The following is a 25,695-nucleotide window of genomic DNA, read 5'->3' on the forward strand; positions in this document are numbered from 1 at the left end:
AAAATTAATTTAGAAATATATAAAATAAATCACTTTTGTCTAGGAGTTGTATAAAATGAAGGAAATATTATATGTAGTTTAATGTTTATGTAGTAAATATAAATCATATGCTGTGTGGAGTTCTAGACAAATGTGTTTGCTATTCCTGATTTTTATATCCATGGAGATTACATGATGAGGTATAGACATAGGGTATGCAACTTTTTCATAAGTCAAGAGCATATCTTTTGCAACTTTTTATTTATGAATCACCCAGTGTCATGAGGCTGAACAAATCCAGAAAATTATTCTTGTGCATTTTCGAATTTGCTACTGCCAAGCATGCCTCTGGGTATTGCTATTCCCAGGTAAAGATGTCAAATAAATGCTTTGGATCTGCACATCTAACCTTTCTTCTCTTCGTAATATTAATCATATAAAAACTTTTATTTGATGCAATACTCGTCTCCACACAAATTTTCTTCTAGGGTTGGAAGGTGGGATGTAAATAGGAGGGAGGATGTTTGGCATCTGGAATCAATTTTTTAGAATTTATATAGAATTAGATATAGTAATTTATTCTGAAATTCCAGAACATTTATTGGTGATTATAGTATTTTACATTTGCCATGCCTATAATATTCTTCCTTGGCTTGGAATTTTACCTGTACCATGGGCAAATTAAGGCATTAAAAAAAAAAAGGATTGTTTCTTCTATCATTTATGTGTGTACATGCCAATTGCCCAAATCAGTGGAAATATGGGTAGGCTCTCTGGCTTCTGCTCAGCATGAGTGTTTATGATAAAACTGTGGAGAATAAGTGATTCTTTGGTCCCAATGTCCTAGTATGTATATTTCCTGATCTCAAGTGATTTGAGGATATTCATAATACAGCTTCCATTTTGATCCTGTGACTAGGTGATTGTTCATGGCATTGTTCAGTGCTGTACCTTTACAGTATATAGAGAAAGAGGCTATGAGTTCTTGTTAATATCTTTAAACTCCAGAAGCTTAGTCCTTCCTTCTAAAATGAGGCAAGGAGGGATATCAGTCCCTGAATGATGAACTGTGTGAATACATCATTAAAAATTCATTTATTTTCAGAGTCTCGGGCTGCCTTATGAAGTCACACAACATGATATCAGTCATCCATTAATCCAGTCTCTTCTTCCTAACAACATCTCGTGGAAACTGTATTGGTATATTACTTAAATTTTGTAATCATGAATTATTATTTTATGAACATTTAAATATAGGGAAAGATTATTGTGGTTTGTTCCATTGGCAGGATCTCCACTGTAGTAATACCTTAGTCCAAAAGTTATACAAATGCTTAGCAATCTAAGGTATACAGTATGCTTCTAATTATCTAAGTTCAACAGAGAATACATGCTGACTTCCAAGGACTTGAAGCAAATATCTAGACTATAACTAACTACAGTGTTCTGTAACACTTTCAGTATTAGATTATTATGTTAGTCTCAACTCTACAGGGTATAAATTTGTCATGTGGCTCTTCGGCTAAGTGGTATTTGCAGATAGAGGTATGTATCATAGTGCTTGTTAAGAGAAAAGGATTTGGAATCAGATCAATTTGGGTTCAAATCTTATCTGCCACAGGTCAGCTAAATGACCTTGGGCAAGTTAATTAACCACTCCGGGCCTCAACAAAATAGGGAATAATAATACTCAACTAACACAAGTTGCTAAGGAGAAAATTTCATGTATATAAAGAGCCTAATACAGTGACCAGCACATTACAGATACTCAGTAAAAGTCTATACTTTTATTATTATCATCAGATTTGTTGGATCAAAATCTTTTATCTCTCTGGAGCATCATGCCATCTTGACAGCAATGTTTTTCTATAATAATAAACCAGATAATGGCTCCATCCACTTCACAGGGAGGGCAAAGGCAAGCATTATATGATGGCTTTTTCATCTGGTTTTCTACAGTTTTCTCTTTCCAAGTATGTAAAAGCAGTTTTCACCTGGCAGTGAACCCAAAATAATGAACTCCATGATGAGTGAGTTGGGTTGTTCAACTACTAAACACTGTTCTGACAATGATATGAACTGCAGGACTAATTGTGCTCCATCCATTTAACCTAAGGAGACCATAATCAGACTACCTTGGCGTCTTCGAGAAGAGTTAAATTTGCAAGACCAGATGATGTTCTAAGCTCTCAAAGTCTGGTACAAAACAGTCTTTATATCTTAATCCTCAATTCTCCCTAAAGCCTCAGTTAACTTTTGGGCTGTACCAAGAGTTTTTCTGCAATAGTCTCACACTACCGCAGAACCTAAATTGGAACTTCTGCCAGACTGAACAACACAACTCACTTTTGTCCCAGTTTCATACTCTCAGCCCTTAGGGATGACTGCTTCATGCTTTTCCTATCTGGCTGTAAACCAGGTAATCAGTTTGGATGCTATTTCACTTTAGTCCTTGGCATTTGGCTGAAACAGTGGCTCCTAGCAATCATAATGAAAAGAATGGAACAAATCTACTGACTATTTTAGTACAGAAAGTCTTCAATGACTCTAAGACATTCAGATATCTTGGATACTTAGAATTTTGAGTGTCATTACAAAACACTTAAACATTAATGAACAGTAGGTAAAATAATATAGTATGCTCGAAAGACTGCTTCTAACCCATGACTTGTTTATTGGAAGGGGATATGTATCATATTAAAGTTTAAGATTTTGCATGACTAGAACTCCTTATAAAGAAAGCATCAACCTCTGACCCAGGTTGAATTAAAACATCTGTTTATTTTGGTTCTCCTCACCCCTCCTCACAGCTGTAAATTAGCCAATTTATGATAAAATTGTCCTTCAACATTGGAGAGAAGAGTATTTTTAAAGTTCATTTTCATTTTCTTACTGTTTGATATTTTTAGGTTGATATAGGCACTGGATCCCACTCTAAATTTTATGCAACCTCTACAAGAATGGGGCACTGGGGATAAAAAAATGCAACTGAATTTCCTCGAGATTAATCCCTTTCCTTGTGAGTGGATTAAATTCTTATAGAAATTGTCAAAGCCAATGTCTTTAGATCTCCTCAACACTTTTAACTAAGTATCTACCATATGTTTGGTGTGGTCAATAAATTAAGAGCAGTCTGAGTCTTCTGTAGATTTGGAACTTTTAATTACTCTGATCAATTTTGCTGTAATAGAGATTCACTTTTCAGATTTTAAGTGTTTTAGAAAGTAATCAGGCAAAGAAAAGTGCTTTTGAGGGGAATATTTCAATGGGTAGATTATATAATTCAAGCTCTATATCTGTTGCATTTAACCAAAAGAGAAATTATAAGATCATAGAAATAGTTCAGTCTCACTAGAGTCATCAAAATGTTACAATGAAAAATAAAATGAATAGTTATAAAGTGTTCATATTTCATCACAGTGGAAGAATTACAGGCAATGATTTGAAAGCCTCACACCTGCTATCCCCTTCAGTTGAAAATAAAAGCAGAAAAGTAACAGCATTCAGACATCTTGACTATTTAGCAACTTGTGCATCTTTAATTGAAAAATATCTATTACCCTGTGCCTTCCAAAAATATAGTGAAAAGATATATCTGCTGGTGAGATAGGAGAGGAAAACATGTCTTTTGAATTTCAACTATCTTATGAATGATAAGTTTGTTACCTTTTCATTGAAAGAACTTATGGAAGAGATGTAAAACCAGAGACAAAAAGAGGAGTCAAGATGAATAAGACAATAATTTGAGGCTTTTAAAAATACCATCATATGTTTCTGATAATTTTGACTTTTCATGCTTTTTGTCTTAAGATATATTAATAATTTATTAAAATTCAGTAAACACTTGGTCTTACTAAGCCATGAATATTTAAATTCTACTAAATCAATGATTATCCTCAACATCATTTCAAAAAGGAAATGTAGTAGTTACTTATACACAGACATTTCTAACTGGAATTTCCCTAATTATATAGGGTTGCTTCATATACATTCCTTATATATGAATACCTGCTCCAATCAGTTAACCAAATAAATTCTTATCTATGGCAACTGGGGATTCCTTTCTACTCCTTTCCATCCAAATAGTCCAACCTCTTTCTTTCTTCTTCTTCAGAAAGGAAAGGAAGAAGGCATAACTAATGGTAGGAAACAAAAAGATTGGGAAGAAGTAGAGGAAAATAAGGGATTAAAGGCTATGGAAATCTCCAAAGTAGGGGCATCCAAATTTTTTCAGAAATAGGTCTTTAATCAGAAACTGATGTGTGGGTGATTTTTACAATAGTGGTAAATTGAAAGGATCCGCACCACTTTGTGACTCAAAGGTTAAGTCGAGAGCCTGAGGAGGTTTTATTCATATCTAATTTCTGTCTTTCTTCATCATCCCAAAGTTTTATGATGTCACTTAATGCAATTAAATTTGATGCGGTCAAAAGCAGACAGTTTCAATGATCATCAAATTATAATCACTAATTGTTTAAAAGCTGAGAGTATTAAACCCTGATGGCAGAAGGCAGGTTACATAGCTCAGGGTACATTTTTTTGCTTAAAAAAGTCAAGTGGTCCACAATGGGATCAGACAGGCCAGATGTGAACATATGCAGCATGGTGGATATTCAGCAACGTTTGAGGTTAGAGTTGGGGATGGTGGTGAACCATTACCCATGATTTGACAGACAGGGGTGAGCATAAGAGGAGGACCTGATTCCTCTGCTGTGGCTAACACTGATTTTCTCACAGAATATTTGTTTCCCATGGTCTTTCATTTCTACAATTCTATTAGTGAAATACTTTACAAACATGATGGATTAAAGAGATGGCAATCAGCTGGCCCTGGCGTTGAATCATTATTTATTCATTCTGTTACTATGAGAAAACTTTTTCCCAAATCAGTGATCCACAAATAAAATTTTGGAAAAAACTTGTTAGAAATTGCCTATATAGCTTCCTTTACAAATATATACAACTGTGAACAAAACAAAAAGCAAAAACAAGCCACTTCCTATTCAAAGAGAATGCTTAAATTTATTTTTTCTCATTCATAGGATTTGTCAAGCACTGTAGTGAATTCTTTTTTCCCTTTGCTGAAAAAGTTTCTAATTGGCCTCATAGTTAGCCAGCCTATTAAAGCACAGTAAAACCAAAAAATTGAAAAAAAAATTTTTTGCTGCAGTAGAATATAGTGTTTTTCTAGTTAAAATTGCCAATAAGAAATTCAGTTCTTACCTTGTCAGAAGGTTTAAATGGATTTCCTTGTCCACTAATTCCACCACTGATACTAAATCCAAGGCCAGGATTCTTTTCTATTCTCACACAAAACTATGCAAAAAAGATATAAAAAGGTAATCAAATACATATGAAAGCTAAATATCTTCAAATAACTGTATCCCAATAGAAAATAATCACATTTCACTTAAGTTCTCAGGGTTAGCCTATGTTAACTTGGTATATAAAAGACAGTATAAATTCTGACAAAATAGTGTTTCTATAAGCATCAGTTATAATTGGAACTAACAAAATTACCTGAACAAGCAGACATGAGTAAATATTTATTCGTTACCTGTGCAGGACTAAATTTTGATTAGCAGTTTTTAAAACTTAGAAAACCCCTTAAAAAAAAAGATTGTACATTATTTTAATTATCTACTTTAAACGTACATATAGTCTGACTCATTAGAAAGGACTGTATGAATAAGTGAAAGAAAATTTGCAAATGTAGAGTGAGGGAAAAGATGGCTATTTGATTAATTAGTTGATTAATTATTTACACATCTTTATTGGAGTATAATTGCTTTACATGTTGTGTTAGTTTCTGCTGTATAACAAAGTGAATCAGCTATACGTATACATATATCCCCATATCCCCTCCCTCTTCCGTCTCCCTCCCACTCTCCCTAGCCCACTCCTCTAGGGGGTCACAAAGCACTGAGCTGATCTCCCTGTGCTATGCAGCTGCTTCCCATTAGCTAGCTTCCCATTAGCTAACTATTTTACATATGGTAATGTATATATGTCAATGCTACTCTCACACTTTGCTCCAGCTTACCCTTCCCGCTCCTTGTGTCCTCAAGTCCATTGTCTATGTTTGCATCTTTACTCCTGTCCTGCCCCTAGGTTCGTCAGAACTAATTTTTTTTTTTAGATTCCATATGTATGTGTTAGCATACGGTATTTGTTTTTCTCTTCCTGACTTACTTCACTCTGTATGACAGACTCTAGGTCCATCCACCTCACTACAAATAACTCAATTTCGTTTATTTTTATGGCTGAGTAATATTCCGTTGAATATATGTGCCACATCTTCTTTATCCATTCATTTGTTGATGGACACTTAGGTTTCTTCCATGTCCTGGCTATTGTAAATCGTGCTGCAATGAACATTGTGGTACATATGGTTTTCTCTGGGTATATGTCCAGTAGTGGGATTGCTGGGTCATATGGTAGTTCTATTTTTAGTTTTGTAAGGAACCTCCATACTGTTGTCCATAGTGGCTGTATTGATTTACATTCCCACCAATAAATAGTGCAAGAGTGTTCCCTTTTCTCCACACCCTCTCCAGCATTTATTGTTTGTAGATTTTTTGATGATGGCCATTATGACTGGTGTCAGGTGATACCTCATTGTAGTTTTGATTTGCATTTCCCTAATGATTAATGATGTTGAGCTTCCGTTCATGTGTTTGTTGGCAATCTGTATATTTTCTTTGGAGAAATGTCGATTTAGGTCTTCTGTTCATTTTTGGATTGGGTTGTTTTTTTGAAATTGAGCTGCATGAGCTGCTTGTAAATTTTGGAGATTAATCCTTTGTCAGGTGCTTCATTTGCAAATATTTTCTCCATTCTGAGGGTTGTCTTTTGGTCATGTTTATGGTTTCCTTTGCTGTGCAAAAGCTTTTAAGTTTCATTAGGTCCCATTGTTTATTTTTGTTTTTATTTCCATTTCTCTAGGAGGTGGTCAAAAAGGATGTTGCTGTGATTTATGTCATAGAGTGTTCTGCCTCTGTTTTCCTCTAAGAGTTTGACAGTGTCTGGCCTTACATTTAGGTCTTTAATCCATTTTGAGTTTATTTTTGTGTATGGTGTTAGGAAGTGTTCTAATTTCATTCTTTTACATGTAGCTGCCAAGTTTTCCCAGCACCACTTATTGAAGAGGCTGTCTTTTCTCCACTGTATATTCTTGCCTCCTTTATCAAAGACAAGGTGACCATATGTGTGTGGGTTTATCTCTGGGCATTCTATCCTTTTCCATTGATCTATATTTCTGTTTTTGTGCCAGTACCATACTGTCTTGATTACTGTGCTTTGTAGTATAGTCTGAAGTCTGGGAGTCTGATTCCTCCAGCTCCATTTTTCTTTCCCAAGATTGCTTCAGCTATTCGGGGTCTTTTTTGTTTCCACACAAATTGTGAAATTTTTTGCTCTAGTTCTGTGAAAAATGACATTGGTAGTTTGATAGGAATTGCATTGAACCTGTAGATTGCTTTGGGTAGTATAGTCATTTTCACAATATTGATTCTTCCAGTCCAAGAACATGGTATATCTCTCCATCTGTTTGTATCATCTTTAATTTCTTTCATCAGTGTCTTATAGTTTTCTGCATACAGGTCTTTTGCCTCCTTAGGTAGGTTTACTCCTAGGTATTTTATTCTTTTTATTGCAGTGGTAAATGGGAGTGTTTCCTTAGTTTCTCTTTCAGATTTTTCATCATTAGTGTAGAGGAATGCAAGAGATTTCTTTTTTTATATATATAAATTTATTTATTTATTTTTAAATTTTTGGCTGTGTTGGGTCTTTGTTGCTGTGTGTGGGCTTTCTCTAGTTGTGGTGAGCAGGGCTACTCTTTGTTGCAGTGTGCAGGCTTCTCATTGTCATGGCTGCTCTTGTTGTGCAGCACGGGCTCTAGGCACACAGGCTTCAATAGCTGTGGCCCATGGGCTCAGTAGTTGTGGCTTGCGGGCCCTAGAGCTCAAGCTCAGTAGTTGTGGCGCACGGGCTTATTTGCTCCATGGCATGTGGGAATTCCTGGGCCAGGGCTCGAATCTGTGTCCTGTGCATTGGTAGGCAGATTCTAAACCACTGCACCACCAGAGAAGCCCAAATGTAAGAGATTTCTGTGCATTAATTTTGTATCCTGCTGCTTTACCAAATTCATTGATTAACTCTGTAGCTTTCTGGTAGCATCTTTAGGATTCTCTATGTATAGTATCATATCTTCTTCAAATAGTGACAGCTTTACTTCTTCTCTTCTGATTTGGATTCCTTTTATTTCTTCTTCTTCTCTGATTGCCATGGCTAAAACCTCTGAAACTATGTTGAATAATAGTGGTGAGAGTGGGCAACCTTGTCTTGTTCCTGATCTTAGTGGAAATGGTTTCAGTTTTTCACCATTCAGAAAGATGTTGGCTGTGGGTTTGTCATATATGGCCTTTATTATGTTCAGGTAATTTCCCTCTATGCCTACTTTCTGGAGAGTTTTTATCATAAATAGGTGTTGAATTTTGTCGAAAGCTTTCTCTGCATCTGTTGAGATTATTCTATGGCTTTTATCCTTCAGTTTGTTAATATGGTGTATCACATTGATTGATTTGCATATATTGAAGAATCCTTGCATTCCTGGGATAAACCCCATTGATCATAGTGTTTGATCCTTTTAATGTGCTGTTGGATTCCGTTTGCCAGTATTTTGTTGAGGAGTTTTGCATCTATGTTCATCAGAGATATTGGCCTGTAGTTTTCTTTTTTTTTTTTTTTTTTGCGGTACGCGGGCCTCTCACCGCTGTGGCCTCTCCCGTTGCGGAGCACAGGCTCTGGACGCACAGGCTCAGCGGCCATGGCTCATGGGCCCAGCCACTCCGCGGCATGTGGGATCTTCCTGGACCAGAGCACGAACCCGTGTCCCCTGCATCGGCAGGCGGACTCTCAACCACTGCGCCACCAGGGAAGCCTATATAGTTTTCTTTTTTTATGACATATTTGTTTGGTTTTGGCATCAGGGTGACGGTGGCCTTGTAGAATGAGTTTGGCGGTGTTCCCCCCTCTGCTAATATTTTGGAAGAGTTTGAGAAGGATAGGTGTTAGCTCTTCTCTAAATGATAGAATTTGCCTGTGAAGCCATCTGGTCCTAGGGTTTTGTTTGTTGGAAGATTTTTAATCACAGTTTTAATTTCAGTGCTTGTGATTGCTCTGTTTATATTTTCTATTTCTTCTTGGTTCAGTCTTGGAAGGTTGTTTTTTTCTAAGAATTTGTCCATTTCTTCCAGGTTGTCCATTGTATTGGCATAGAGTTGCTTGTAGTAATCTCTCACGATCCTTTGTATTTCTGCAGTGCCAGTTGTTACTTCTCCATTTTTATTTCTAATTCTGTTGATTTGAGTCTTCTCACTTTTTTTCTTGATGAGTCTGGCTAATGGTTCATCAATTTTCTTTATCTTCTCAAAGAACCAGCTATTATTTTTATTGATCTTTGTTATCATTTCCTTCTTTTCTTTTTCATATATTTCTGACCTGATCTTTATGATTTCTTTCCTTCTGCTAATTTTGGGGGTTTTTTTGTTCTTCGTTCTCTAATTGCTTTAGGTGTAAGTTAGGTTGTTTATTTGAGATGTTTTTTGTTTCTTGAGGTAGGAATGTATTGCTATAAACTTCCCTCTTAGAACTGCTTCTGCTGCACCCCATAGGTTTTGGGTAGTCGTGTTTTCATTGTCATTTTTTTTTAGGTATTTTTTGATTTCCTCTTTGATTTCTTCAGTGATTCCTTGGTTATTTAGTAGCATATTAGTGTTTGTATTTTTTACAGTTTTTTTTTCCTATAATTAGTGTCTAGTCTCCATAGCATTGTGGTCAGAAAAGATACTTTATATGATTTCAATTTTAGTAAATTTACCAAGGCTTGATTTGTGACCCGAGATATCATCTATCCTGGAGAATGCTCCATGAGCACTTGAGATGAAAGTGTATTCTGTTGTTTTTGGATGGAATGTCCTATAAATATCAATTAAGTCCATCTTGTCAATTAAGTCCATCTTGTCATTTAAAGCTTGTGTTTCCTTATTTATTTTCATTTTGGATGATCTGTCCATTGGTGAAAGTGGGATGTTAAAGTCCCCTACTATGATTGTGTTACTGTCGATTTCCCCTTTTATGGCTGTTAGCATTTGACTTATGTATTGAGATGCTTCTATGTTGGGTGCATGTTTACAATTGTTATATCTTCTTCCTGGATTGATCCCTTGATCATTATGTAGTATAGTTCTTTGTCTCTTGTAATAGTCTTTATTTTAAAGTCTATTTTTTCTGATATGAGAATTGCTACTCCAGCTTTCTTTTGATTTCTATTTTCATGGAATATTTTTTCCATCCCCTCATTTTCAGTCGGTATGTGTCCCTAGGTCTGAAGTGAGTCTCTTGTACACAGCATATATATGGGTCTTGTTTTTGTATCCATTCAGCCAGTCTATGTCTTTTGGTTGGAGCATTTAATCCATTTACATTTAAGGTAATTATCAATATGTATGTTCCTATTACCATTTTCTTAATTGTTTTGGGTTTGTTATTGTAGGTCTTTTCCTTCTCTTGTGTTTCCTGCCTAGAGAAGCTCCTTTAGCATTTGTTGTAAAGCTGGTTTGGTGGTGCTGAATTCTCTTAACTTATGCTTGTCTGTAAAGCTTTTAATTTCTCTCTTGAATCTGAATGAGATCCTTGCTGGGTAGAGTAATCTTGGTTGTAGGTTTTTCCCTTTCATCACTTTAAATATGTCCTGCCACTCCCTTCTGGTTTGCAGAGTTTCTGCTGAAAGATCAGCTGTTAACCTTACGGGGATTTCCTTGTATGTTATTTGTTGCTTTTCCCTTGCTGCTTTTAAATTTTTTTCTTTGTATTTAATTTTTTATAGTTTGATTAATGTGTCTTGGCGTGTTTCTCCTTGGATTTATCCTGTATGGGACTCTGCGCTTCCTGGACTTGACTATTTCCTTTCCCATGTTAGGGAAGTTTTCAACTATAATCTCCTCAAATATTTTCTCAGAAACTTTCTTTTCCTCTTCTTCTTCTGGGACCTCTATAATTCGAATGTTGGTGCATTTATGGTAGTTATTTCCACTATTTTTTCTTCCAGGTCACTTATCCTTTCTTCTGCTTCAGTTATTCTGCTATTGATTCCTTCTAGAGAGTTTTTAATTTCATTTATTTTGTTGTTCATCATTGTTTGTTGGCTCTTTAGTTCTTCTAGGTCCTTCTTAATCATTTCTTGTATTTTCTCCATTCTATTTCCAAGACTTTGGATCATCTTTACTATCATTACTCTGATTTTTTTTCAGGTAGACTGTCTATTTCCTCTTCATTTGTTTGGTCTGATGGGGTTTTACCTTGTTCCTTCATCTGCTGCATGTTTCTCTGTCTTCTCATTTTGTTTAACTTACTGTGTTTGGGACCTCCTTTTTGCAGGCTGCAAGTTCTTATTTCCCATTGTTTTTGGTGTCTGCCCCCAGTGGGTGAGGTTTGGTTCAGTGACTTGTGTAGGATTCCTGGTGGAGGGGACTGGTGCCTGTGTTCAGGTGGGTGGGGCTGGATCATGTCTTTCTGGTGGGTAGGGCTGCATCTGGTGGTGTGTTTTGGGGTGTCTGTGAACTTAGTATCATTTTTTTTTGAACTTAGTATCATTTTAGGCAGCCTTTTCTGCTAATGGGTGGGGTTGTGTTCCTGTCTTGCCAGTTGTTTGGCATGGGGCATCCAGCACTGGAGCTTGCTGGCCATTGGGTGGAGCTGGGTCTTAACGTTGAGACAGAGATCTCTGGGAGTGCTCTTGCCGATTGATATTACATGGGGCTGGGAGGTCTCTGGTGGTCCAATGTCCTGAACTTGGCTCTCCCATCTTAGAGGCTCGGGCCTGACATCTGGCCAGAGCACCAAGACCCTGTCAGCCACATGGCTAGGTACATGGGGATTTTCTTGCCTTTTGGGAAGTCTGAGGTCTTCTGCCAGTGGTCAGTAGGTGTTCTGTAGGAGTTGTTCCACATGTAGATGTATTTTTGATGTGTTTGTGGGAAGGAGGGTGATCTCCACCTCTTACTCCTCTGACATCTTGAAGGTCCCCTGATGGCTATTTAATTTAAATCAGTTGTTACTGCTTTCTAGGAAAGTAGAATATTTCATCTTCTCGGTAGATAATTCTATTGTTTAGACATAGCAGGGGTTTTATTGGGTTGGCCAAAAAGTTCATTTGGTTTTTCCGTAAGATCTTAACAGAAAAACCCAAATGAACTTTTTGGACAGCCCAGTAGTTTGAGAAAGGGGAGAAGTTTTATCCACAGTTAGAGTGAAGGTGAAACAAAAGAAGAAAGAAATACTCAGTAAAAAGAGTTTTGGGTTTTGGCAGCAGCTCCTCAAGAGGAAGTTAAAAGTGTTAGAGGAAAGAGGAAAACACTGTGAGAAAGAGAGAGGACAAAAATATAGAGAAATTGTGACAGAGAAGAGTCAATAAATATTTAGGACTGTGAAGGCTAATATTCCAGTATTCTGTGCTCTATTACCTCCCCAAACCCCAAATCATCAATGAAATCTGTTAAACGTCAGAGCCTTATGCTTTGCAGTACTGTTGGGAAATGATGGCATTAGGAGTAGGTCCACCTTGGGGTAAGGTTGGAGTAAAGATAACAGCAATTATAAGAATTGATACAGGGACTTCCCTGGTGATCCAGTGGTTGGGACTCTGTGCTTCCACTGCAGGGGGCACAGGTTTGATCCCTGGTTGGGGAACTAGGATCCTGGATGCCACATGGCGTGGCCAAAAAAAAAAAAAGAACTGATACAAGGAACGTAGATCAAAAATTCAGCAGAAGGGAAATCAGTGTCAGGAATGACTTAGAGAAACTATAATAAACCTAGGAATTCTTGATGATCCTGAGCTGGGGATGTGAATGTGTGGGCTGTGGGGAAAATGCTAGTTTTCCATGTAAAGTGGGACGGGGTGACCCCAGATAACTGAAAGACTTGGCACCCCAGAGGTAGCATGCACTTTGGTTACACAAAGGGAAAAAAACAACTTTTATAACTTTTAATTAAAGAATGAGTATTGGAACTAGGGTGAACCAAGTATTACCAGAGATTAGCAGGCAAAAGATTATCAATAAAGAGTTAAGAAAAAAGTCTAAAGAAATACATTAGCATATATTTTGTATTTATATAAATATACATTGGAAATGTTCTTAAAGATGATTGGAAACATTTGCTTTTTTAAGTAGCTCAATGTTTTCCCCAGCAACATTGCTTAGCCTATTAATTTGCTTGTGGGAAAATGCAAATGCCCCAAATGTTCTCTACATCTTTATTTTTAAGGTACCTTCAATACTTACCTCTTAGATAGTTCAAGGCAAACTTGAGTCCTATTCCTGACTTAATTAGCATATATTGTGAGTCGATGGGAGCTGGATCAATTAAGTTTGGCCATTTAATAGGACTATCCTTAATTCAGTCATATTCTTTAATAGCAAACATAATGTTTATTACATAGTTCACTTGCAACACAAGGACCAAAAACTATCCACTAATGTGATTTTTATGATAGACTCATTAATGAAGAGTTTCTAAATGATGAGTAACTGCAAATACCATAAATACTTTCCTATATTTTTATTTTAAAGATTGGTTTAATTACAACTTTTCCTTTCATTGATCTAGATTTGTTAAAACTAGTTATCATAGGGTGGTAGAAACTACAGTTTCTAATAGTTTTGTATTTATATGGCTCACAGTCTGTGGATCTGAACATATAATAGCTTGATTAGCTCGAAGGAATACTTTAGCTTTATTCATCACACGAGTTCACCTTGTAGTCCTTTTTTTGTTATTAGTGGTTAATTAGAAAATGAGAAGAAAGGAACTAATACTATTTAAACATTTTACTTTTGTTTTTCCCATATATCTGTGCATTTCCAATTAAATTATTTAAAATTTGGGCTATGCCTTTCTAATGTGAAAATTTTATATTGTATAACATAATATGTGGAAGGTGTACACTTTGGGCTTTCTCCAGGCCACTATAAAAACTGAAAGGAAACATATGCAACAGATTTTATTTACAAAGTAAATTGCTGAGGGTACTTTCTAGTCATTCTCTTTCAAGGTAGTGACTATATCTATTTTATATTATTGTCAATCTGGAAGGCACTAGAAAATCTTAGGAAAACAAATTTCATATGTGCCAAGTATCTGAAGAACTGCTTCAATATATTTTTTAATAATAGAAATAATAAAGATGACACTGTGGTTTTATAAATATGACAAACAACCACAAATTCTGATCTGAAGCTAGGCTCCCCTTGGGCACACTATGGTATGGCTAATAGGTTGTGTTGGGACTGCTATGTTCCATAAAGCATGTCAGACAGAGTATTCATCTCACATAGAAGGAGTTCCACCTGTCTGCTAAGGCCCAAAGGGGCCATAAAATGTGAGAGGAGGGAATGCCTCACAGCCAAGAAACAGTCTGAAACTAAAAGGGTTTAGCAAAGAGGAAATGCAGTGTTCTAGAAAAAGGTCAGATCTAGGAGGCTAATAAATAGCTTATTCAATGAAAATCAGCTTTTCTATTTTTTATTAAGTTATTGATATCAATGAGTGAAATTGCTGGCTGAAGATAACAGCAACAGTTTGGCAGGAAATGGTGCATTTGCTTCTTTCAGAGTCTGCTTCCATCATTTGACTACTTGATATTTCTGGTTTGTGTTAATCTTGCTCTAATTAAAATACTGGGTCATAACTTGGAGAAGCCCATGACAAAATGGACTGTAATGTAGCAGTGAGGCTCTGTGAAGTCGTAATGTATAATCTCTGGAAGGCAGTGATCTCATTTGGTCTTGCAATGCTCTAAAACCTAGTAGCAAGCACAAAGGAAATACGTGTGTGTGGGTGTGTGGGTGGGCACATGTGCGTGAGGTGTAATTCAGGATTAGAGAATTGCATTGCAGAAAGATACCTGGTGATGCTGTAATTAACGTGCTTCCTATGCTTTGTTCTAGTGACCATTCTCTTTCCTAGCAGTATGTATTATGAAGCTTTTAGTGGATACCTGCTGTTTTTGCTGCTCAAGATCCATTCATTCTTTGTCTGGCAGTTATAACCTCAAATTCTCTTTGAAAACCACCCACTTCTTTATTCTCAGCCTGTATGCTTTCAGTGAATCATGTTATCTAGACCTAAAACAAAGCACTGGATCCCCTAAAAATATGATTTATTATAGGATGAGCAGGTCACTTGATCAACTAGGAGTAATGAGATGGCTATTAGGATTTTCAGGAAAGAGAATCTTGCTCTTTCTTGCTTGTTTTACGTCTGAGAGAGTCTGAAGCTCTTGAGCTATCTTTCTATCACGAGGGGAAAGCCTTTTTGGCACAGGAACCAGCCCACAGAGAGAGAAGTCATGATTTCCTCTGAGCCTAGCATTAAGCCTTATCTGAAGCTTCCTCCATCTCTGGAGTTCCAGCTGATATGAGTTTAAACATTCTCCTTTGGCTTAAGTCTTATTAGGTTGAGTCACTCATAATCAAGAGGCATAGTTGACTAAATAAATTGAGAAGAAACTTGCTTATTTGGAGACATAAAAGAATTGATTTATCTTAAAAGAAAAAAAATTATACACTTGTTAGAAAATTCTTTTGGGAAATGAAGTGAGCAGAATTTCAAATATTCTGTATTGTAAGAAATTCAAGGTAAATTTTTGATCTATTTAAGGACTGTTAATTGCTGAAGCATCAAGAAAGGACCTTGTAACTAAAAATGTTTCACCTCTGAGGCCATTTCCAGGTTTGAACCCTGAGAGTATTAACATAGAGAAGGTCTGGTGAAGAGACATCCACATTCCGCATGGAGTTTTAATCAAGTAGGACATCTGAATCACCTCTGAATGTCTATTACGTTATCTCTTAATTGACTATCTACAACAGTGGCTGGCACATAGTTAGCACTCAATTAACTTTTGGTTGAATAAATAAATCGGTAATATGCATGTGTGACAAAAGATACTCTCAATTATTCACTGTCAAAAGTATATGATGACTCTTTCTTAAAACATGTGATGAGTTTTTCGAAGATATGCCAGTTATTCAAAGAAGTGCTCCAGTTATATTGTTAACTGCTTGGAAAAACCGCTGTAACTTTGAAAATGAAAATGGTTGTAGAAATCATGATTCATGCCTTTATGCCACAAATATTTATTGATTTTCTACTAAGTGCTAGGCACCTTATCAGACAGACAAAAAATCCTTGCCCTCATGGAACTTACATTCTAATGGGGAAGACAGATAGTAAACATGTGAACAGGAAGTAATTTCAGATAGTGATATGAGCTGTGCAAAAAAATAAAGCAGGAAAGTAAGTACAGTTTGACGGAACAGTAGTGAGGAGCTATTTTAGTTGGAGTAGCTAAGAAAGGCCTCTCTGAGGATGTGACATTTGAGCAGAAATGTGAATGAGATAAAGGATCAAGCAACAGACAATAAGAAAAATGGGAAAACTATTCCAGGCAGGGAAAACAGCAATTTTAAATGCCCTGAAGACAGATGGATCTTTGTAAAGTCAAAGGACAACAAGACGGCATATGGACAGACATAGATCAGTGAAATAGAACGGAGAATCAAGATATAAACCCTAACATTTGTGGTCATTTGATTTTCAACAAAAGGTCTAAGATAATTCAATGAGGAAAGAATAATTTTTTAAACAAATGGTATAGGGACAACTGGATATCTACATGAAAAATAATGATTTTTACCTGTACCTCATACCATACACAAAAAATAATGCAAAATAAATCAGGGACTGAAGTGCAAGAGCTAAAACTATAAACCTTTAGGAAGAAAATAGAAGTAAATCTCCGTCATCTTGAGTTAAGCAATGATTTCTTAGATATGAAACCAAATGTTATAAAGGAGATGACTGACTTTATCAAAATTAAAAACTTTGGTGCCTTAAAGAGACCATCAAGAAAGTGAAAAGACAACCCACAGAATGGGAGAAAATATTTTGTATCTGGAATATATGAACGACAGTTACAGTTCAAATAACCTAATTAAAAAATGGGCAAAGAATTTTAATAGACATTTACTCAAAGAAGATATATGAATGACTAATAAACACACGAAAAGCTACTCAACATCATTAGTTATTAGAGAAATGTAGATTAAAAACACAATGAGAGGGGCTTCCCTGGTGGTGCAGCGGTTGAGAGTCTGCCTGCCGATGCAGGGGACACGGGTTCGTGCCCCGGTCCGGGAAGATCCCACATGCCGCGGAGCGGCTGGGCCTGTGGGCCATGGCCGCTGAGCCTGCGCGTCCGGAGCCTGTGCTCCACAACGGGAGAGGCCACAACAGTGAGAGGCCCGCGTACCGCAAAGAAAAAACACAAAAAATCCCAAAAAACCCCACAATGAGATACTATCAATACTTCACAAGATGGCTATAATAAAAAAGAAAGACAATAACAAATATTGGTGAGGATATGGAGAAATTAGAACACTCACATTGCTGGTGGGAGTAAAATGTGGCAGACACTTTAGAAAAGAGTTTAGAAGCTCCTTAAAATTGATAAACATAATTACCATATAACCCAGCAAGTTCATTCCTAGGTAACTACCCAAGCACAATAAAAATGTACCTTCACACACAAATTTGTACATGAATGTTCAAAAAGTGGAAAGAACGCAAATGTCTATCACCTGATGAATACATAAGCAATATATGGTATAGCCATATAATGGAATATTATTTGGCAGTAAAAAGGAATGAATTACTGATATGTGCTACACTAAGCACATTATGCTAATTAAAATTAGCCAGTCACAAAAAACTTCATATGTCCTATGATCTCATTTATATGAAATGTCCAGAATAGACAAATGTATAGAGATACAATGTAGATGAATGATTGTCTAGGGCTGGGGGCAGAATAGAGGGCAGGGAGTATGGAAGATGACCGCTAATGGGTACAAGGTTTCTTTTTGGAATTATGAAAATGTTTAAAAATTAGATTATGGTGATGGTGGTACAACTGTATAACTATACTAAAAACCACTAAATTGTTCAATTTAAACAGGTGAACTTTACCGTGTCTAAACTATATCAATAAGGCTGTTAAAATCAGCAACAACAACATGATCAGCATGACGAGAGAGAAAATGGCTAAGGAGAGAGTAGAAGGAGAGGAGGCAGGGTCCAGGTCTGTAGGGACTTCACGCCATAGTGAGGATTTATAAGGGTTCAGAAGTTTTCAAGCCACTAGGGATTTTTAAGCAGAAGACTGACATGATCTGATTCATGTTTTAAAGAGATCACTCTGGCAGTGGAAAACAGACTGGAGAAAAGCAACCAGCAAAAGAGAAAACAATTAGGGAGCTACTGAAGTAGATAGGAGTGAGGTGATGGCTGATAAGGTGGTAGCAGTGCAGGTGATGAAAAGTGGTGAATTCAGAATATATTTTAATGGAATTGCTGTGACTTGTACGTGGGCTGTGAGAAAGGAAAGTCAAGGATCTTTGGCCATAGCAACAAGATAAATAGAAGAGCCATTAACTGAAATGGGAAATCTAGAAGAGAAGCAGGTTTGGTAGGGGCAGGGCTGGGAAACAAGAGTTTCTTTTGACTATGCTAAGTTTAAGAAATTCATTGGACATCCAGGTTGAGATATCAACAAGTGGGTAATTGAATATAAACATCTGGAGTACAGGGGAGAGGCCAGAGCTGGAGATATATAAATCTTGGACTCATCCATCCTGGAAGTGAATGAAATCATACAGGTGTGAGTATGGATACAAAAGAGAAGGGGGTCAAGGTTTGAGCACTGGATCACTCTATCATTTAAAGGTCAGGAACAGAAAAGGAGTCAATAAAGAAATCAGGAAAGAATGGCTAGTGTGGAAAGAGGGAAAGCGGTAGAATAGTGATAGCCAAGTGAAGAAAATTTAAAGAAAGAGTTCAGTCAAGCCACTTGCTGAGAGATCAAATGAGATGATGATGGAGATTTGATTATGCGACTTGACAGAAGTAGAGAGAATGCTTCATGGTACTGAAATTAAACTGGAAATTAAATTTGCTGCTACTTTCACTTTTAGTTCCTGGTCTTATAGGTTATTATATAACAGTGCTTGTACAATAAAGAGTGCTATGCAATGATAAGGTATTATAAATTTTGTTGTGATTTACACTATGTGTATTGCACAGCCATACAAAATCTACATAAAACTCTGCATTCCCAAAATTTCTAACAAGCCTGTGTCATAGACTAAAAAAGGTAATAATTATAAAAATATATAAATGTTAATATTAAAAATTTTTTTTTGATCCTTCTATTTTCATATCTTTTTCTGTTGTGTATCAGAGATGCAAGTCCAACTAAAAGTGCTAATTAAATCTTTTGAAGAAACATACTAATAGGTTGATGAATAAAATCCTTTGAGTAGCATTTTCTAGATCTTTCAGAAAAAAATAGCCAACTCTGTATGTAACTAGAAAGTAGAAACTCAAATGTTCTTTCGTCTGTAAATGCATTTTAAAGGTTATTCACTTCATTTCCTTCATTTTAAACTTGAGGAAACCAAGAAGACCGTACATATATTTAGTGGAACACTGAAAGAGGCCTTCTGATTCCTACTGTAGTGTTTACTGAATCCTACTATTTGACTAAACATAATTCATAAAGTCAATTTGTAGAATTTGTGGTGTTGAGTTAGACATTATTTGTGTCAAAGTATGAATTTAGAGTTGCAGTATTACTTTGGTTACTGGAGAATAAAATTCTATGGGGAAAATATGCATAAATAGCAGTAATTTAAGTAGAGCAGGATGAGGTATGGGATGTCCCTGAAATCATTTGAGTAAATAATATACATTAAAACCATCTTAATATCTATTTTCTAACCATCTTTATTAAATTATTGCCTTTTAATTTTAAAATTCATGATTAAAAAACCCAAATATTTCCAAGTTTTTCTTCTTATATCAAACACTCAGGATAATGTATTTTTCTTCACTTGGTTCCCAGTGAACCTCACCTGGAACCTCACCTGGATGAGGTGAGGTTAGATGAAGCCTCACCTGGAACCCTTGTGAGCCCTTCAGGCAACTGATCAGAGCATCTAAAGAGATGTCTGAAAACATGTCTTAGCCAAAAGCTTCATGTACTCCACATATTATTAAGTATCAAAATGATTTCTTCCAGGGTACACTATAGCATGTCCTTCAAGGAGGGTTTCAGAGCTTTGTTTTTATTTCCCCTTGAATACGATGGGTGTGAGCTGCTTTGTATAACTCACGAGGCTTATTCTAATGTAATTCTAATGTAATGTTACAAGTTCTCTTTTAAGCACAAACTTTAGTTCAAATGTATACTCACAGGAACTGGCAGGAAACAGCTATGGAGCTCTGGCTCTCCTGATATGTTAGGTTCATTAGCGGGTATGTCCTCTTGTCTGGGGCAGACATGGACTTGAAGGTGCACTTTTCTATTTTTATTCTTCCAGTGTGGGCTTACTCTTGACCTCTATGTTTGGCTATAGTGCAGCAGGCTGTAGCATTATGTGGTAGACTCATGAAATTGGATTCTAATTCTAGTTCGACTTCTCTGAATGTTAGATTTTTAGTCAGTGAAACAGGAACTGCTCTATCCACCACAGCATTATTGGTTAGATTAAATCAGTTAATATATGAAAGGATTTTGAGACATTTGAAGCATCATGCTGATGTTTTTCCTTCCTAATTCTGCTTTGGGGTCTATATGTTCCACATATACAGATATGCTTTGCCTTGGATTATACATTTGCAAAACAGAAAAACCAAGTTTATGTTAGTTTCTATAAAAACTATTCAACAAGTTATGGATGACTTGTGTATACTTCTAAATAGTGTTAATAACACTATGCTATTCAGCTGGCAAATTGCTGAGTTATAGAATATCTCGATATCAGTTCTCAGCCTTGGCTACACAATAGAATCACCTGGGGAGTTTCAAAAATTCCCATTACCCAGCTCACATCCAGGCTAATGAAATCAGTTTCTTTGGGGATGAGGCCAGGGCATGAGTATTTTTCAAAGTTCCTGAGCAGCCTCCATCGGGCATCATGGAATTTCCTCAAAAAACTAAAATAGAACTACCATATGATCCAGTAATTTGACTCCTGGGTATATATCCAGAAAAAATGAAAACACTAATTTGAAAAGATATATGCACCCCAATGTTCATAGAAGCACTGTTTACAATATCCAAGACATGGAAATAACCCAAGTGCCCATAAATAGACAAATGGATAAAGAAGACATAGTATATATACACAATAGAATATTACTCAGCCATAAAAAAAGGATGAAATTTTTCCATTTGCAACAACATGGATGAACTTGGAGGGTATTATGCTAAATGAAATAAGTCAGACAGAGAAAGACAAATACTGTATGATATCACTTATAAGTGGAATCTAAAAAATAGTACAAATGAATATATGCAACACAGAAACAGACTCATAGACATAGAAAACAACCTTGTGGTTACCAAAGGGAAAGGGTTGGGGGAGGGACAAATTAGGGATATGGGATTAACAGATACAAACCATTATGTATAAAATAAACAACAAGGATATATTGTATAGCACAGGGAATTATAGCCATTATCTTGTAGTAATTTATAATGGAATATAATCTGCAAAAATACTGAATCACTATGCTGTATACCTAAAATTAATATGATATTGTTAATCAACTATACTTCAATTAAAACAAAAGCTGAGCAGATTCTAATGTACAGCTGAGGTTGAGAATATCTGATATAAAGTATTATTTTATTGTGAAGGGGAGGATAAGCTGAACAGTCATTTGGACTGGGAAACAAAGGGAAGAGCTAAGAGAATGGATATGATGGCTAAGAGTTTTCATGTGGAATGGGAAGGAGTCAAATCTTACTTTCTGGCTTTCTTCAGCTCACTGTTTAGTACAACTCTATTATTCTCTATTATGTTCATCAATAATCAAAATGGTTTATGCATTATAATACCTTTTCTAAGTAAAATTCCCTGATAATGAACTTCAAGTGACATGCACATGATTTTTTTGTAGATAATTTGTTAAAAAGAATATCCATTATTACACATCAGATTTCTAGTCTATGGAAATTAATACCTTGAATCTGGGTCGCACATTATGGTTTAAAAATCACTTCCATATATTTTATGCCATTTAATCCTAGAGTAGAAAACAGATGATACTTAACGTCTATGAAAAATAGATATGTAAAAGTAAGTGTATTAAATTAGAATTCTTAGATATTTTGCCTTGTTTTATTGTGATGGGTAGTTTGAAAGTTGAGATGGTTTCATCATTCAGGTGGAACATCAAAGTTTACTAAGTACTTCTTTATGGCTAAAAAAGGCTAAGTGTGCTAGTTAGGTAAAATATGACATTCATTTAAATTCATTCAACTTCATTAGTGGTAGCATTTATTATGTATGTTTATTGCTATATGGAACTTATTTTAATCAGATTAGAAATTCATTAGTTCTTTAGGTCACATTAAGAGATACAGAGGTATACTTTTTCTAATAATAAAACTTTCCATTTGTTGAGTATTTTTGCTTTTCAAAGAATTGGAAGTGTTCATGTGAGTTCCAGTCAGCATACCATCTGTATAAGGCAGTTCCATAACTCTGAATTGTAGCTGAAACACGTTTAACTAATATTATTTGACAGAAAGGGACACTGAGGCCACAGCAAGCGTCTGGATCATGTGGTTAATTTAATGGTAAGACTGGTACACAGAACTTGGGTTCTGGGTTAGATAGACCTGGATTAAAATTCCAGCTTGACCAATTATACCTCTCACAAGTAGCTTGACCAATTATACCTCTTACAAGTTACTTATTTTCTCTGTGCCTTGGTTTCTTCATTTATAAAAAGGAAATAAGATTATTTTGAGGACTAAATGAAATAGCGTGTGTAAGCAGGACCAACTATGTAATTAGTGGGGCCTGATGCAAAATGAAAATGTGAGGCTCTTTGTTGAATGATTTTTAAGAATTACAAGCTGGTGACAGCAGAGCATTAAACCAAATGTGGGGCACTTCCAAATGCAGAACTTTGTGCAGCTGCACCGTTCACACACCATGAAGCCAGGCCTGTGTGTAAGATACATGGTATTTATAGCATAAATACACTTTATATAGTATGAATAGCATAGTAGGCACTCAATGTATGGCAACTGTTGTCTTGTCTTTTCCTACTTTCATTCAGACTTCTCCTCCCTGAATTAAAAAAATGTAGATTCGTTGTAATCGGTTGTTTTTCACCTGTAGCATTCCAATAAGTGATTACTTTTTTAAAGTAAAATCTCCAAGCTTTAGTAGAAATTATTGTGCTTTATCATGCTGCACACAGCATGTTTATTTGTACTGTTTATTTTTTATTTACTTATTTTTTAACATCTTTATTGGAGTATAATTGCTTTACAATGTTGTGTTAGTTTCTGATGTATAACAAAGTGAATCAGCTATACGTATACATATATCCCCATATCCCCTCCCTATTGCGCTCCCTCCCACCCTCCCTATCCCACCCCTTTAGGTGGTCACAAAGCACAGAGCTGATCTCCCTGAGCTATGCGGCTGCTTCTCACTAGCTATCTGTTTTACATGTGGTAGTGTATATATATCAATGCTACTCTCTCACTTCATCCCAGCTTACCCTTCTGTACTATGTTTATGATGTCTCCTTGCACTTAAAAATTATGAATGACTTAGATTTTTTCCATATTGTACTTGACCAAATTTAACATTGTTTTTGTAGTAATCATTTAAGAAAACTCTGTTTTCTCTTAATGGCCCTTTTAATGCGCCACTAGAAATGCCTTATGAAAATAGAGTAACTTGATTTATATGCCTGAAACCCATATTAGAATTTTCAGTTACCTCCTTGGTCTTTGCATTTCAATTGCTACTCTATAATTTTCGTGTGAAACTATACAGTTCTTAAATGTTTTAAATATTTTCCTCCTTTTTTTTTCTTGTTAAATATGGAAAAAGTCTTGCTTTAAAGGGCACACACACATATTAGAGAGGTCTGAGTTTTCAAAAGAAAAATGAGTTAGGAAGGTAAAAAATACATAAAATATTTTTATTATGAGAGTGAATTACATAACCTCCTTCAGCCTCTTTCTGTTTGTTTGTTTGTTTTCTATCTATAGACTAGGGAGGTTGGACTGATATTCATTAAGTGCCCTCCAGTATTTGAATTCTTAAAATCTTGAATTTTATTTCTTCTGTTTCCTATTTCTTTACTCTCAGGGCCAGGCTTACTTTGTGTGCGTGTGTGTACATGTAGAATTGTATCATTGGACTCTCTCAAAAACTTTTTGAATGTTGTTGGTGGGTGGTAATGTTCTCATTTTATAAGGAGAAAAACAGAACCTCAGGAAAGAGTTAATGACTTGTCCAGATTCACACACTTTAATAGAAGTTAACATGGAACTCGAACTCCAAATTCTGAAACCTATTCCTAGTATTCTCTTTCCTGAATGCTATAGAGCTAAACAAAGAAGTGGAGAGGTTTAGAAAAAGAAAAAGAGATGAAAGAAAACAGTGTAGTAGTTGTGGTGTGCTGGAGAATGTTTAAGAGCTGGCTGGGGGAAGGGGAGGGCCCTGGTTTGTAGTATTTGCTCATTTCCCTGGTGTAATTATCCCCACAATTTCAACCTATCAGTGTGGTGTCCCTGAAGGTAGAGTTGGGAAGATATGCACACAGTAATGAGCCAGGATGAGTATGCTCCAACATGCCACTGGTAGTGGATAAATATTACACTGAATCATGAAAAAGGTTTTGAGAAACTGTCTCCAGATTTATAACTCAGGGGAGGGGGGAGCATAGTTTGGGGACTAGTACTATTGGTTTAAATGCTCCTTAGGCTTTCTCGTGGTCACTCCAAAGTTTTCATCTCAGCATTCCAAACCATTTCAGCCTGAAACCAAGGCAGAAAAAACCAGGAATTCAAAAGGAATTACACTTAAGTACTTTCCTTAATATAATCATTGAATGTTTAAGTTTTTATCTCTCAGTTTGAAAGACACCTGATGTTGTTAGAGTTACAAATCAAAACACTTACAATGACTATAAATACATTCTTTGAAAGAATCATGATATTTTAAGTTTGATAAGCATGTAAACTAAAACTTAATAATCCTCTCATTAAGTCAAGCTATATAATTTATGTATTTTTTGAGAATAATGTAAAAAAGGCCTTTAAATTTAGAGTGTTAAGAATAACTGTATGTTAATACTAACCCTACTATTCAAAGTAGGGGAAACAGAAGGCATTGATCTCAGTGGATTTTAAATGTGCTGATTCTGGGAGAAAAAAATTTTGTAATAACTTATCTTATTAATTATTCCTGTTAACAGGAATCATTAAATCAGAGAACTGGATTGAAGTTATGATATTTGTGGGGGAGAGGATATATGAACAATTTTTAACCTAAGCTGCCTGCGGTAAAGCATAATTTAAAACTTTATTAACTTTTTAGAATTAAAAACCTCACCTCATTACCTGATTAAAGACACCTGTCTGATTTATTTTACCTTAAATCCAACATTTGGCCTAGATCAAGGCAGGATAGGAAGAAGATTATCTTAAAAAACCCTATCTCAGGGCTTCCCTGGTGGCGCAGTGGTTGGGAGTCCGCCTGCTGATGCAGGGGA

General features: G+C 35.9%; 1 protein-coding gene across 6 annotated transcripts in view; it reads right to left on the reverse strand.

Annotated features, from left to right (window-relative positions):
• LRRC7 (leucine rich repeat containing 7) overlaps positions 1 to 25,695 on the reverse strand; it is a 498,913-nt gene that overhangs the window by 28,962 nt on the left and 444,256 nt on the right. For all 6 annotated transcript variants that reach the window (XM_060304379.1, XM_060304393.1, XM_030865914.2 and 3 more), the window contains one exon: positions 5,203 to 5,295. In XM_060304379.1, coding sequence (XP_060160362.1) covers positions 5,203 to 5,295 — 93 coding nt within the window. The remainder of the gene's footprint in view (positions 1 to 5,202; positions 5,296 to 25,695) is intronic.

This window comes from Globicephala melas, chromosome 1 (genome assembly GCF_963455315.2).
Source record: "Globicephala melas chromosome 1, mGloMel1.2, whole genome shotgun sequence".
NCBI classification, from domain to species: Eukaryota; Metazoa; Chordata; class Mammalia; order Artiodactyla; family Delphinidae; genus Globicephala; species Globicephala melas.